The sequence below is a fragment of the Fistularia commersonii genome, chromosome 19, assembly GCF_037954325.1.
Source record: "Fistularia commersonii isolate RoL2024-O1a breed Wild chromosome 19, RoL_Fcom_v1.0, whole genome shotgun sequence".
NCBI classification, from domain to species: Eukaryota; Metazoa; Chordata; class Actinopteri; order Syngnathiformes; family Fistulariidae; genus Fistularia; species Fistularia commersonii.
Window position 1 is genome coordinate 7,092,571 of NC_141302.1, and position 16,228 is coordinate 7,108,798.

The following is a 16,228-nucleotide window of genomic DNA, read 5'->3' on the forward strand; positions in this document are numbered from 1 at the left end:
ACACCTAAGGACAAAGTAGAGCCTTAAATCACTGTAGCTTCATGGTTTTGGCCCGTGGGAGCAAGCTGGAGGACCCCCCTTCCCTCTTTTTTATTATGTTTTAATTTGAAATTGCTAACCAACGCTCTACATCTCCTCCTTTCTTTTCATCTGTTTCCTCCAGGGGTCGCCACAGCAAATCATCTGCCTCCATCTACCCCTCTCCTTTTCTCTCATACCAACAAACTTCATGTCCTCTTCCATCGATCCATAAATCTCCTCTTCAGTTTTCCTCGAGGTCTTCTGCCTGGCAGTTCCAACCTCAGCATCCTTCTAACAATATATTCACTATCCCTCCTCTATAAATGGCCAAACCATCTCAGTTAGGCCTCTCTGACCTTATCTGCAAAACATTTAACATCTGTTGTCTCTCTGATGGACTCATTCCCGATCCTATCAAAACAAACAACCTTTGCTTGACAAGGATACCACTTTGAGGGGCATCACTTTTATTCAAAGACTATCATAAAGTAAAATCTATATAATTTAATGTAGATTTAAGCCTAGTGTCTGTGTCCTCAGGCCCAGCTCAGGGAGCTTCAGCAGGTGGCTGAGGACCTGCAGATCAAATTAGAGGAACACAGGAGGAGGAAACGTGAAGCTGAACAACTCAGAGAACAAACATTAGATGAGCTGGGTGCCGCTGAGGGTGGTAAGTGTCATTCCACCTTTAACCTTCCGTGATTTAGTCCATTCCAGAAAATTTGCTCCATCTACGAAATCGCAACAGCTTGCAGACATAGTTAGGTCACTTTTATGGCCACCAAGGGGCAGCTTCCATTTCATCCCAGCCCAGCCTCACATTGAACCAAAGCAAACTAACCTCAGCACCTCAGGCCAGGTGGTCAGGATGACAAATGGTTGAACATCAGAGACAGCTGGAAGGATTTAATACAGATTCCAGCACTGGTGAAATAAATGGTCTTGGATAAGAGTGCTGAGCAACAGCATATTGCATTCTCACAGCTCTCCTTTTACATTCCACAAACCTTCAGAGAGATGTTGCTTATGACTCATTGGAAAATTCCCTTATCACTGTGAGCACAAGCTGCCTCTGTGTCGTAACTGATGGTCAGACATGCGGTGGTGTGTGTTAGAAGTTGTGGGTCTGGGCAGGCAATAATGTTGGATCATTTTTACTGAAGTTCATCAGGGGGTTAGAGATAGGCGGTGTTACTCTATCGACTTGAATTCTCCCAGACAAGTCATCCTTACTGTATTCTTACCAGGAAAATTCCTTCGGACACGCTTCATGTTGTTTGCTTATTAATATTCATAACAAAATGGATACTTTTTCAGAATAATCTAATTGTTTTTCACTACTTCTATGTCATGTTTCTTGTTTCGTAGTGTGACGTTATGACACCACTTGCTCTACCTCTCATGGCAAAATCCACCCGGGCTAAAAATCTTGATTGCAACAAAAGTAATTTAAAGTTGATAGCTCTGCTGATGATGCATCCATCATGCTTCCCACAGTAAGAGCTGACATGCGTCACAGGCCCCCCCACTTTCTTTAGCCTGTCATACTTTAGTTCCATTACTGTTCATCTTAAGAACATAACAACCAGCAATTTTTATTTCTGTGGAAGGGATGGCATGTCTTGTCCAAGTTAGCTGTCCATCTACAGTAGGCTTTTATTATGCTGCTTTAATGAGGGTTTGTGTTGGTGTTGAAAGTGAAGTGAAGGTTCAGTCACTTTAAAAGGGCTTTGTTTTCCCAAATCAGCCACAATCAGTGTCTGCGATGCATGCCTGTGGTAAGGGTCTGAGGCAGCCTCTGTCAGAAATGAGAGCCATTTGGTTTATCAGCAGGTCACCTGCCAATGTTATTGTCCCCACTTAAGTGTGACAATGCATGCATTTCCACTTTGGACTAATTATGCTACACCTGTTTTTTTTTTTTTTTTTTTTTCTCTTATGCTTCCTCACTCATTTTAAGTGGCAGTCTGAATTTATTTTCAGAGACAAAACTAGCTACAAACATTGGTGTTTAAATTTTATTTTTTTAAAAGGACAAAAGAATGCTTGTATATAGTGAAAGAAAGACTGAAAAAAACGGTCTAACAAACATAGAAGCATTTTACTCTCTCTATTCTCTATACACTATCAAACTCTCATCTATTCTTGATTACATTTCATTTGGACTTTGCTCTTGTTACAGGGAGAAGTTGTTTTTCATTACAATTTCAGGAGTATAACACACCAGTTTTGGTTTGTTTTTTTCCTACAATTTTGGATGAAGTGCTTCAGGTTCAATTTTCAAATAGCTAGGCCCAGAAATATTTGAACAGTGACACAATCCTCATAATTTGGGCTCGTCATGCCACCACATGTGATTTGAAATGATGCACCTACAACAGAATTGAAGTGTAGACTTTAAGGTTTAATTCAAGGGGTTGAACAAAACTATGATTAAACATGTAGGAATTGCAGCTTTTTTTTATACAAGCACTCCTCATTTCAGAGGCTCAAAAATAATTGAACACTTAAACATAAAGCTAAGTAAAATGTTACATTTCAACATATATATTTTTTTACTTTTACTTAGTTTTTCTCGACATCAACAACGGGTACACATCGTGATAAAAAACAAAACAAAAGAACAAAAAAAAATCCACTCCACATAGGTAATCTAAAAGGATATGATGTCCGTTGCCAGTCCAAAACTCTTTGAGTCTAACTTTATTGTATTAGTAAAGATATGGCAGAAGCCCATTGTTTAGAAAAGATAGGCTTCTGAAGTCTTAATGAATATATAATTTGCTCTATCTGGTAAATGTCCCATTCCTTTTTTGGATCCATGTATTATATGTAGGGGGATCTGGTTTTAACCTCCTGATAGTTATAGCTTTTAATGCTGCTGTGAGCAATATGTTAAGGAGGTATTTTTCATCCTTTCAGTCTATACCCATAGGGGTTGCTCCTAATAATGCAGTTGTAGGGCTTTGTGGAATGTCCTGTTTGAAAACATCAAAAATCTTCCAAAATAAGCAGTTCGGGGCAAAGCCAAAATATTTGTATGGTTGGCGATATCTTTACCGCTATTTCTCCAGCAAGAACTACAATGTGTCGCCCCCTTCTTAGCTATTATTTCTGGTGTTCTGAAAAACCTAATTACTTTTTGCCTGAATTCTCTCCAGGAGTTTGAATTTCTGGTCTGGTGTGCCTCAATACATATCTCTTCACAGGTGTCCATTGATATGTCACTGTTTATTTCCATCTCCCATCTCGGTCTTCTAAATATACAGCAGAGGCTCCTCAGAGGAAACATGTAATTTTGGCAAATACTACTATATACTTGATTCGGAGTATACTAAAGAATATAAAATAAAAAGCCCATGATTTAAAGGTGCAATAAAGTGTCTGTCATAATGCCAAAGGCTGAAACAGTTCTGCCCAGAAATATTTGGACAGTGACACAATCTTCTTGATTTGAGCTCTGCATGCCACCACATTGGATATGAAATGAAACAACTACAACAGAATTTAAGTGCACACTTTAAGGTTTAATTCAAGGAACGAAAAATAAATATGTCGGAATTGTAGCTATTCTTATAGAAACTGTCTTCATTTCAGGGGCTCAAAAGTAATTGGGCAAATAAATATAACCCTAAGTAAGATAGTACTTTTCAATATTTTGTTGAGAATCCTTTTCAGGCAATGACTGCCTAAAGTCTGGAACCCATGGACATCACCAAATGCTGTGTTTCCTCCTTTGTGATTCTTTGTCAGGACTTTACTGCAGCTGTCTTCAGTTTTTGCTTGTTTGTGGGTCTTTCATCCTTAAGTTTTGTCTTGAGGAAGTGAAATGCATATTCGATTAGTTTGAGATCTGGTGATTGACTCGGCCATTGCAGAATATTCCACTTCTTTGCTTTTGCATTATGTTTTGGATCATTTTCCACCTGTACTGTGAAGTGTTGTCCAATCAACTTTGCTGCATTTGGCTGAATCTGAGCAGAAAGTATTTTCCTATACACTTCAGAATTCATCCGGCTGCTTCTGTCTTTTGTCACATCATCAATAAATGAAAGTGAGCCAGTGCCATTGGAAGCCATGCATGCCCATGCCATCACACTGCCTCCACCATGTTTTACAGAAGATCTGTTGTGCTTTGTGTGTGATGGAATGAGCTGTTCCAATTCTTCTCCAAACTTTTTTCTTCCCATCATTCTGGTACAGGCTGATCTTAGTCTCATCTGTCCAAAGAATGCTACCAGAACTGGTCTGGCTTCTTCAGTTGTTTTCTGGCAAAGTCAGTTCTGGCCTTTCTATTTTTGAGGCTGATTAGTGGTTTGTGTCTCGTGGTAAATCCTTTGTATTTACTCTCATGAAATCTTTTCTTTATGGTAGACTTAGGTACTGATACTTCCTAGAGAGTGTTGTTCACTTGAGTAGATGCTGTGAAGGGGTTTTTCTTCACCATAAAAAGGAGTCTGCAATCATTCACCACTGTTGTCTTCAGTGGACATCCACGCCTCTTTGAGCTCCCAAGCTCACCAGTGTACACTTTTTTTCTCAAAATGTACCAAACTGTTGATTTGGCCACTCCTAACATTTCTGCATCTCTCTGATGGATTTATTCTTTTTCCAGCCTCAGGATGGTCTGTTTCACCTCCATTGAGAGCTCCTTTGACCGCATGATGTGTGTTCACAGCAACAGCTTCCAAATACAAAGCACCTGGAATCAACTCCAGACCTTTTAACTTCTTAATTGATGACAGGTTAATGAGGGAAGAGCCCATTCAGTTTTGTTATTTTTTTGCAGCTTTCTAAGTCAATTGTCCAATAACTTTTGGTCCTTTGAAAAAGAGGCGGCTACGTATTAAAGAGCTGTAACTCCTAAAGCCTTGCTCCAATTTGGATGTGAATACTCTCAAATTACAGCTGAGAATCTGCACTTTAAGCCAATATTGATAATATAATTATATCCTGAATATGTTTTCGTAAACAGCTAAAATAACGAAACTTGTGTCACTGTCCAAATATTTCTGGGCTTAGCTGTAATTTCATAGTGTACATTTTTTTTAAATTTGTGGTTTTGAGTAGTAAGAAAGTAAAGCCCGACTATTTCCAACCCCTCAACACCTTCACAATACTCAACATATTATCATATCTATAAAACATGTTTTTCATCCATCATCCATCACCATCCATCCATCACCACAAAACTGCCAATAGATAAGGAGTGCCATGATCCTCCCACCCGCATTGCAGTAGCGGAGACATTTTGGGTGCTGTGTCAGCTCGATTTTCTTGGCCACAAATGAGGACATAGTGGAATAAAGGTAGATTTCCACTTCTGTATTAAAATAAGTCTTTTACTTATGGAACAAGTAGACTTGATACCCTCTGAGTGACCTGTGGCATAATTTGATGTATTGGTCCTCCGAAGTGTCACTATACCAGCACTGAAGCATTGCGATGTACAATGGTGAACAATGAGTAGCAGTGCCTCATCTGCCTCTTTATGTTAATTATTGTTCCAACCATTATTACCATCTAATTTGCACATCAACTCCTCCTCTTGTCTGAGGGCTTGGTCACCATGTCAATTATTTCATTCATCATAATGATGTATAATAACCCCCACTATTTTTGTCAGGTAGACAGAATTATAAACCAAGTTAAGTCAGAGGCTCGCCCTTGCTCATTTTTCGCTTGCGATTGAAAAATAATTTTTTATTTTTTTTTGTTCTCGTAAACCACTTTATGTTGCAACAAACAAGCCAGGGATTAACAGAAAGACGGACTGGAGAAATAAATTACTTTAAATCATCAATTGCCTCATATTTCAGACTAATTTATTGGCAAACTATTTATTATAAGCTATTGCACAAAATAGAGCTGTCCTAATAGAGAGAGGCATCTCTATTCCGGGAGGTGAGTCAGTAGTATCAAAATTAGGGGCGGCGTGGAAAACTAACCAAAACAGTTGTAAAAAACACAAACAATCCTGGTTTGATTCCCAGCTCCTCCTAGTGTGTTGAAGTGTTGTTGAGCAAGACACTGAACCCCTAACTGCTCCTCTGGCACTGATGGATGGCAGCCTACTGCTCATGGTTCATCCATGACGGGTTAATTGCAGAGAATGAATTTCCCCTCAAGGGATTAATAAAGTATAAAGAATTATAATTATGAAAATTATAAAAATAGTAAGGACAGGATTAACTAACTAGCAGGTGATGATCTAAGGTAGAACCTTTCAATTGTACAGCGTTTCTGTCACCCAAATATATTTCCGGGCCCTCAGGCATGTCGCTGGAAAGCCCTAAATGGCTGAGCTGTTTTCATATTTGAAAGAAAATGTGTTTCTTATGGCAGGGAATACATAGTAAAGTGAGAAAATAATTGCAGGAACTGGAGGACTGCCCGATATAGATGTTGCAGTTGCAGCTTGTATTATCCAAATCATAACTCTTGACATTTCAAGAGTTTTTTAAAGCTTTTTCTTTGGATTGCAATATATGCTCTTACTAAATAAGACAGGGGGAGATAAGATATTTAGACAGAAATACTGGAGCACTGCATTGTCTTTTCTTTCTATTTATGTATTTCTTTAAAACTTTTAAAGTCCAATGTGATGCCCTACCACGATCTAACAAATCATTGACTGTTATCGTACTTTCTTACACAGCATTATATTTGCATATTGTTTATACAAATGAAAAAGACCACTTCAATGAGTTCTACCCTGTCGTTTCAATGGGCATATAAGTATTTACAATTCTTTCACATTTTGCAAAACATACTGGGAATAATTCCCCATTGAATAACAAAGACTTTGCTCTCCCCCTCTCATCGGAAAGGACACTCAGTGTGGGTTTATTTTTGAAAAACTCCTCCTTAACGCCATCCAGGATATGTTTCGAGTTCACAGTGAGGTCTCTCTTTCTTCTCTAATGATGTTTATTTTCTTATGAGCCGCTCATACCGAGACATACTGTATTTCATGCAAGTTACTTTATTTGAACATTAATGGTACATCCCAATATGCAAAGCAACAGTCTCCGAGTTCACCCACAGTATGGGGGGGATTTGCTCAAGTTCACTGGTAATCCAGTGGTTGACCTGATTTCACTGGTGGACCACTTCCCCGCCACTCATATCTACAAAGTACACAAGAGCGAGTAGAATACTTGTGTTTAAGTTTGACGTGACAGTGGATGTTACACACTAATTCCTCCCTTCAGTTTCAGATGAAGCTGAAATCCACTTTCAGACATTATGGAATCCATATCCCATAATCTAGTGATGTAGCTCTGTGATTTTTGTAGACATTGTAAAGATACTGAAAGTGTAAAAGTATTGACTGTGCCATTTGTACATTTTTTTCTTCAAAAGAATGAAATGATATAAACAATATAAAAGAAAAGGGAAATGCTTGCAGACAGAGTTGATTCTATTTCTTTCCTTGTGATATGTAAATCACTTGGAGAGACGTTGAGCTTGTGGGAGGATTTTAGTTTCATGTAACTGTTTTAATGTAGAAACTGCATTTTTTTATTTTTTACATTCTACTCTGTTGCCTTTTATTAATGTTATAATTCATCACATAGATTTGTAAGCTTGTGGATTTTGAGACAGAAGAAGAATCTAAACAAACAGGCAAAATTCAAAATGTGGCATATTGATATGTCTTATTTTTGAGCCCCTCACGTGAGCTCTGCATAATTGCATTTCTCCTGGAAAATCACTCTCAATACGAGAGAGGCTGGAGACAAAGGCTGAGACATCGGGCTCAGTAACTGTAATCACAATCTGATGCATTAGATTTAAATTAATAAGTTATTGATTCTCTGCTGTGAAGCAGTGGTGCTGCTGTTTACTGAATCTAATACAATATCTGATTACACTAATGCTGTAGAACCTTACCGGTGAATTCAGTGTTTAGGTTGAAACAAACATTTGAGGATTATAACTTTCTATCAAGCATTTTCTTTTCCCCATACCATCAAGGTTTATGGTTACATCTTTGATACTTTTTTTTTCCACAAGTAACAGGTAATGTTCTTCCTGAAATTGTGTATTAAATGTAATAACCCTTAAAGCATCACTGTAGAGGAGTGATGCTTTATAGTTTTCAACTTCATTTGATGAAACACAGACCTCTGTACGTGTTACTGCACAATGTAATTTAAGCTTATTGTGCATCTTTCACATAGAACAGCATGCAGCACATATAAAGTGAAATGAAAAGCCAAAGAGTAGAGGAAGGAGTGGAAAAAAAAGAACCCGTTCTTACTTTAAATCTCATATTTATTTCAAGCTGATAAAGCTGGCCATTAGCAGAGGCATTTTAACATGCATTACTGTGGGTCTGGATCAATATGAGATTAGTCATAAACACCATGAAGGTTATAGTGGAACCAAAACCTTTTCTATATTGTTTACAACAGATTGTCAGTCTTCCTCTCAGGGATAGTTTTGCCCTCACCAGCATCCTCTACCGTACTATGCACAACAGTAGAAACAGGGCTGGTGCTCCTCAAACTACGTAATGCTGATTTAAATGAGGAATAATTAGTAGATCTCTGTACTTGTGTATGTCTATGTTATTTCCTATCTAAAAATGAAAGGCAGTACCATGTTGTACCAGTGATCAGGAGATTTAGAGAATTTCTGGTCACTGGTCAGAGATCTAGCACTTTTCCTGAAATAACCGGATGGCGGGCGTCTTATTCCCTGAAAGTCTTAAAAAAAGGACAAGCACTTGCTCCTTGGCACAGAGATTATCAATGACGATCAGCATTTTGGTGACGGCTCAGAAAGATTGAATTACATTGTATAATCTCTGGCTCTATGGACTGTATTCAAGAAAGATGAAAAGGTAGGTGAAGACAAATCTACCTTGCTCTTTGGCCAGAAAATTCCAAGATTGAATTTGGTTATAGATGATGAAAAGAGTCCTGATGAATGTAATATTGGATGGCATCTAGCATGGTCATCCTGGCCAGGATGGCCACAGTGAGTGCTTTGTCCTGTCATTGAGGTGGAAGGGTGATGATGCGGGGCTTTGTAAGTCCAAAAGGTGTTGGGGTGATGGCATTTCAAAATGAGGCCATCAGATCAACAGTATCTCATCTCGTGTCCCTTTAAGTCTGCTTTGTATTTAAGGTATGAGCATAGCCCCGTAATGGATCATTGAAATGCAAAGCACACAAACATGAAAATGATTCAGAGGAGCTGATATACAAACTGTTACCATGTGTGCCTTTTTGCTGTGATATTACAGCTACCAAATACCTCAACACCCCTACAGTACATATTTATTGTGTTTTTATGAGCAAAGCTCTTTATTAGATTGTTTTTATATGTGCTATGTTAACACTGCATTCATATCTTTTAACGATTACATTTCTGATTAAGTTTTTCTGGAGGACCAATCTACAGGCGGAGATTCGCGTTTTATTTTAATGTGGTAAAAATAAAACCCCTGCGTTAAACGGATGAAATGCAGCTGCCATGAGATGATGCTATTTTCATGTGACATTTATCTGATAATACGCAGGGGTGTGTTCAGTTCCGCAGTTTTGCAAATTGTCAGCTTTGTTAGCCTCGGAGTGCAGAGCCTTCAGTAACAAAGAGCTCTGTGTGGATAACATGGTCTGTAGCCTCGGCATATTTCTGCAGTCTACTACTGATATGCTCCATTTTCTCTGTTCTCTTTGTGCCGCTCTTATTTTACAACTGCGCTGTACTATCGCCAAGGCAACATGGGCGGATGAGTGATGGTGTCCATTAGTAAACATAGCCCCCTCTATGTGCCATTGGCCTAAAGAGCCAATGTCTTGAACCTCTTTTTTTTTCCAACCTCCTACTCTCTCCACACTTATACTCCACATTCTTCCCCACTCTTCCCCTTACCTTTTTTCCCGCAACGCCTCAGCCCCCCACTCCATTTTTCTCCTTCCGCCTCACGCTTCCCCTTACCCATCTATCCTCCTTATAGTTGTTTTTCATAGCAACAGCTCTGCAGTAGAGGCTGGGATGAGACCATTTCTCTTTGTGCGCTCATTTTGTGAGACAGAGCGACTGGAGGATGGGTTTAGAATGTCAAGCATTAGGTTGGGAATAGAACACAATTCAAACAAAGAATAGGTCGCTAATATGACAGATGCTGTGTGTATTGCAGCAGAATATTAGCAAATCTTGTTTTTCCGCTTGGTTGAGTAAAGTCAACAAGCGGAATAAGGAATCTGGCTTCTCCATAGACATTTGCTGCCTCTAGTCATATTGTTGGTGACAAAATGGCATTTGCGATCTTTCAACTTTTTGTAGATAAAAAAAAAAAAAGCAAGGAAAAAAAAACTTTATGAATATTAATTTGGGGTTCTTTTTGGCGAGGGTGAATTTCTGTTTTATTTTTATACCTCAACAGCCCAAAGTCAACACAAGTGCTCTACTGTACACTAGGAAAAAAAAAATGCTAATTTCACATTTAGTTTTTCTGTAATTAGAATGGAAAGGTAATTGCAGCGGATGTGCAATTAACATTATGTAAAGTACTTTTCCTCAGTCTTAGGGGCCAATCACTTTGCCCCTTTACATTCGGCTGATGATGTGGGAGACGCTTAGTGCCGAGCATAAGAGAACTTCCTCTCCCTCCCACTCCAATGAATGTGTCGCTCAAAATGAAACCATCGGAGTCACATGTTCGTTGGATAGGGAATCGAGGAAGTTTGTGCGTCTCCTTTTCATCTGCCTGTGAATATGAATGGAGAAGAGGGAAATCGCTGTCATACCAGCCATTATAGCACAAAGACTCCTGATTGCGTTTTGGACTCTGACATGCTTTTTTTTCCTACAGGGAAACCAAATGTTCTCGCACAGCGTGACTGACTCATTGCTTGATTGCCCAAGAACCTCCATCCTCTCCTCCTGCTTCCCATATTTTTAAATCGAGCCCTGCTCTCTCTTTTCCTTTGCTCTGAGTTTGTGTTCCGATATATTGGTTTATAAAGTAATAATTTGTTTATAGCACAGTCCTCTCTTAAAACAAAGTAAATCTTTGACCTCATGCCTGGTTATTTTTACTGTGTTCCTTTCTTTTAAAGTATTTGGATTATTCCAAAGTAACCTGCTTTTGCCTTTTGTTTTTAGGACTCCAACACCGCAACAACACATTAAGCAGCATTTTCCAGTTACTGAAAAGCAGTAAAGCCGACAGGTAAATAATATGCTGGTCATTTAATCACATTTACCAATCTTGTGACACCAGGTTTCCTATTCATGTTTTTTTTTATTGTAATGTTAAAATGCCTTCAAATCTCTCATCATAAAGACTAGCCATAGATATGCAATCACACACACACAAACACACACACACACACACACACACACACACACACACACTCACTCACACACCCATGTATATCATAGGATAAAGCTGAAGTAGCAAAGGTTTTAGATATTTGGTTTTTGCTAAACTTATCTGTTGAAATAATTTATCCCTTAGGATTTTAGTGTTGCCACTGCTGAAAGACTTAAGTAGTTAGATTGCTATGAAATCCAATCTTCTTCTTCTTCTTTTTCTTCTACTTTCGGCTTTTCCCTTCAGGGGTCGCCACAGCGAACAACCTTCTCCATCTAACCCTATTCTCTGTATCCTCCTCTTTCATACCAACTACCTTCATATCCTCTCTCGCTACGTCCATAAGTCTTCTCCTTGGTCGTCCTCGAGACCTCCTGCCTGGCAGCTTCAATTCCAGCATCCTCCTACCAATGTATTCACTATCACTCCTCTGTACATGACCGAACCATCTCAGTCTGGCTTCTCTGACCTTCTCTCCAAACCATCTAACATGTGCTGTTCCTCTGATGGACTCATTCCTGATCCTATCCATCCACCCAAAGAGAACCTCAACATCTTCATCTCTGTGAACTCCAGCTCTACCTCCTATTTTTTCGTCATTGTAACTGTTTCTAGTCCGTACAGCGTTGCTGGTCTCACCACTGTCTTGTACACCTTTCCTTTCATTCTGGCTGATCGTCTTCTATCGTATGGTACCCCTGACACTTTTCTCCACGCATTCCAACCTGCTTGAGCCTGTCTCTTCCCCTCTTTTCCACACTCTCTATTTCTCTGGACTGTTGACCCCAAGTACCTGAAATCCTCCAACTTCTTGATCTCCAATATCAAAGAAATTCAAAGCATATTTGCTCCCAGTTTGGTCTTTCTCCTTCATACACTGCAGTTAAAACATGTATTACAGTCTCTATGAAGAGGGGGACAAGGTTGAGAGTTTCAAATTTTATATGCAATCCATGCCTTTTCCATCAACTGACTGACTGTCCCTGAACAGTCTGCTTGAAATAATTGTCTATTTTTCAGTGGGCATTCAAATGTGCAATGAGCACAATGACAGTTTTGGTATTTGGAAATGTGACTGACTTTCTCATCTCAGGGCTTGTTGAAAAAGTAAAAGGCTAAATAGCAAACACAGAACTCTTAAATAAAGAGACTATTCAGTAATGAACTTAGAGATATTAAGCTCCAGCAGATTTAACAAGGTTCACACATGTCCAAGAGAACCAGGATTACAACTGATCAATTTTAACAAGCATGTAAACTACACTGTAAATTTTGCAAATATGAAATTACCTGAAAAGAATGACTCTAATTTGCCAAAGTTTGAAACTGCATGGGAACGCTCGTCTACTTAAAAGCCAGTATTGTTGATATGGAATTGTACAAAAGGTAAAACTTCTAACTGCTAATTAGGTTAGATTTCAAGTTTTATGGCTCTTCACTAAAAGATTGTCTCATGTATAAAATGATAATTGAGTGATTCAGTAGGGACAATAAACTCAGACACCTCATAAGGCTGCTGTTTCTCATGAATAAATTCTAAAATAAGAATAATTTTGACATAGCTATCCATAAAAATCTTTCACTATAATGACATATATTTTTGCTCAAGCATTCACTCCCTCTCATACAACACATGCCGCAGAATCGGATTCAAGAGCACCACGTTGATATTTATAAGTGCTCCCATTAGTTCCTCCTTATTACTTTAGATGCAGCTAAATCACATCAGTTGAAGTTGAGTGCACACATCTCTGTCCCTGAAACTCCTACACGTACCGTATTTGTTCCGCCGTAAATTTCTAAATGTAATTCATTGCTATTTCTTATTGTTTATTATTCAAAAAGTCCCAGCAGACACACTTGTAGACTCCCTCCTCCCCACGGTATCCAAGCTTCCCTTCGCCACCCAAGCTGTCTGACTTTCTGAGCAGTGTTTAACCTCTGCCAGCTTTAAAGACAATGACATCCATTTTGCTTTGCAGCAAGATGTGTAAATTTGCTGGCGGCTTGCAGAAAACAGAGTGTTATCCAATGAGCCTGTCCCACTGTGCATCTTTTTTCCACTGCCGCTATACCCACCCTCATTTTACTCACCTTCCCACACCACGCCTGGGAGGAAGAAAAATCAATACAGCTTAAGCTAACTGGGCATATTCTCTCAGAAAGGAAGTAGGGCTGGGCATCGTAAACTGAAAGTGCTATAAAACACATGGCTGCAACAAGGATAAAATGCTTGTGCAGCGTTTTTTTTTTTTTTTTTTTTTTTTTTTTCCTTTTCTGGGGAGTGCTATGTGCCCACTTATGCATTCCCTTTCCCTGGATGTCTACCATTATTTAGCCCTTCTGCCCCCCCAAGCCCATCCCCTTAGTGCTCTAGCTCTACCTCCACCTCCATCCATCCACTCAATACCCTCCTTCCGAGGCCCTGACTATCCAAAAGCTGCACTCCAACAAACACATTACTAAGCTGAAATATCTGCAAGTGCTGCTTATTTCTGCGCAGCCATTGTCAGTCAATGGGATTTGGTGAGGTGGCTGTATTCAGGCAGAAAAGGAGGCCATCTGCACAGGGCGGAGGTGTGGACACTGTGTTTACGTTCAAGCCCTCTTGATCATATGGCATGAGTGTCATGCTATTTTGACTGTCATTATAAATGGAAAGTATTAAATAAATGGTTAATCTGATGCGCTCATATTGTCACGCTGACTTTGAACCAGATTAGCATATACATTAGCATGCTCTGTCTTATTCAAAAAAGCCCTTGGCTTTGTCCCTAATGACACTTAGCATAACACAACCCGGTTCATAATCTAGCCAATTGGAATTGCTAATTATCTTGAATAAAGATTCACAGATAATTGTTTTCTCAGTCATACTTTGAACTCATGTCATTTTTATGCCCATTTAGTCAACAAAAATCACGAGACTTTTTTTCCCCATCCAGTTTTGAATTCATTCCTAAATACAGATTTACAGACTTGAAAACACAATTATTAAAAGTTGAATTGTCGGTCACAACCATAACTGTATTTTCCCATAGATCAAATACCAGTGCATGAAATAATATAGATAGATGTTCATTTAGTTTTGTTTAGTAGCCATATGTCCCTCTAAAGATATAATCATGCTTCATCATTACGTCGCAATAAAAGGGATTGTAAGAATTATTTAGTCAGATTTTTCTCACCACTGCTGCCTTTTCACACTGAAAACATCGCTGTTTTATTGATCGAATTTGCAGCGATAATACCTTGACACACAGCTGACATTTTGCATCCTCCAACTAATTTTAAAAATATAATTATTAGGGTTTTGCATTCATTTTAGCTCCTCTTCCTTTCTGAATATTTTGTGTTGTGAGCACTGTGCTCTTTGCTAGGAGTGTGAGGGAGAATCAATTTCCTGCATAGGTTAAGCATAGTGGCACAAACGAGGAATTAGGATGGGTTTTGTCTCTAAGCCAACCCTTTGTACTGGTCACACAGTTTTACTCTGTATCGGAGGCATTTCCTACTAGAACCATCAGAACAAACGCCTCTAAATAAAAAAGATTTAATTTTATTAGAACATGATAGAACCTGCCCAGTTCTGCTCTTTTAGCCCCTATATAAATATTGAGGAGTTCAAAAATTCTGTTGACGATTAGCATGGTGTTCTTACTTTAGTAGAGTTCATTTCAACATATGATACTGTTTAATAATCTGTAACAACCAGCTGCACCAGAAGCAGACTTCAGAAAGATTTTAATTTAATGCCCAAAACATAGCAGACAGATGTTACATTATTTTGTAGTACAAGAAACAAAAATAGAAATAAACTGGCCATTACAACAATTGGGCTATAGGTTATCAGGGTTTAAAAGAAAAACTCCACTCATGGTGCATTGTTTCCTTCCTCACCATTATTTTATCAGAGACCTTCTCAAGCACCACACACAAGAGCAACACTCTGTTCCAGCTGGCAGGCAGTTGGCAGCCCAGTACAGGATTAACTGGTACCAGTATGCTGGCCTATAAATAGAGTCTACCAACTGCTTCAGGAAATGAACCATGATGGAGCCTCCCAGAGGCCCATGAACAGGTTGTGCTTTTTATCCCCTCCTCTCTGTTGGGACTAATGTGTGTGAGAGTGCGTTCCCTTCTGTTGATCACTGTCTTCCAGTGAAACTTACTGTAGGCGTGCATTGCAAGGCACATGCTTTCATGATGCCGTGGTCCTCTAATGTACAAATGCCCTCTGTTATTGGGGCCAGAGCCAATTTTCCACACATTTTCTGAGCCGCTGCTCCTAGCCTCAGTGCAACATTAGAACCGCCAACCATTGTTTTCTGCAGCACTTACCCTGCGCATTGATCCTTCTGTCATGGAACAAGCAATACACTTTGTATGTTTGCCTGCACTTCTGCTTTTGATGAACTCCCTGAATTGATCCCGACATTGCTGCAGTCATTATCTCAGCTCAGTAGTGTTGGTTTAGGTGGGACCTCTGGAAGAAAGACAACAGTATGGAAGAATGGCTCAAGAAAGAAATTGTTCTAGGACAAGAGGCGGAGCGGAATTTTTTTTCTGTGTGGTGTGTTTTCTTTTGTCATATGTCACCGTGAATGTGACAAGTTTAAAGAGGATAGCAAAATCCATCTTTTCTGTTTCTTCCTCACTTAATCTTTGTGATTTATTTTATCCATACTTTTATTCATTATATCTATACCGTAATTGCAGTGATGTTGGAGCCAATCCCAGGTATCACTGGGCAAGACGTGGTTGCCAGTCAATCACAAGGCCTCGTATAGAGACAAACAACCCCTCACACTCTCATTTATATGTCAGGGCAAATTAAGGTCTCCAATTAACCTTAGTCTAAATATGTCACTG

The 16,228-nt window shown here is 39.1% G+C and overlaps 1 protein-coding gene across 1 annotated transcript in view; it reads left to right on the forward strand.

Annotated features, from left to right (window-relative positions):
* The window catches only part of LOC147223615 (glucosidase 2 subunit beta-like), a 153,097-nt gene that overhangs the window by 10,687 nt on the left and 126,182 nt on the right, over positions 1-16,228 (forward strand). Inside the window, exons 6-7 of the mRNA XM_086166435.1 lie at positions 562-691; positions 11,146-11,212. Of these exons, the coding sequence (XP_086022561.1) occupies positions 562-691; positions 11,146-11,212 (197 nt within the window). The remainder of the gene's footprint in view (positions 1-561; positions 692-11,145; positions 11,213-16,228) is intronic.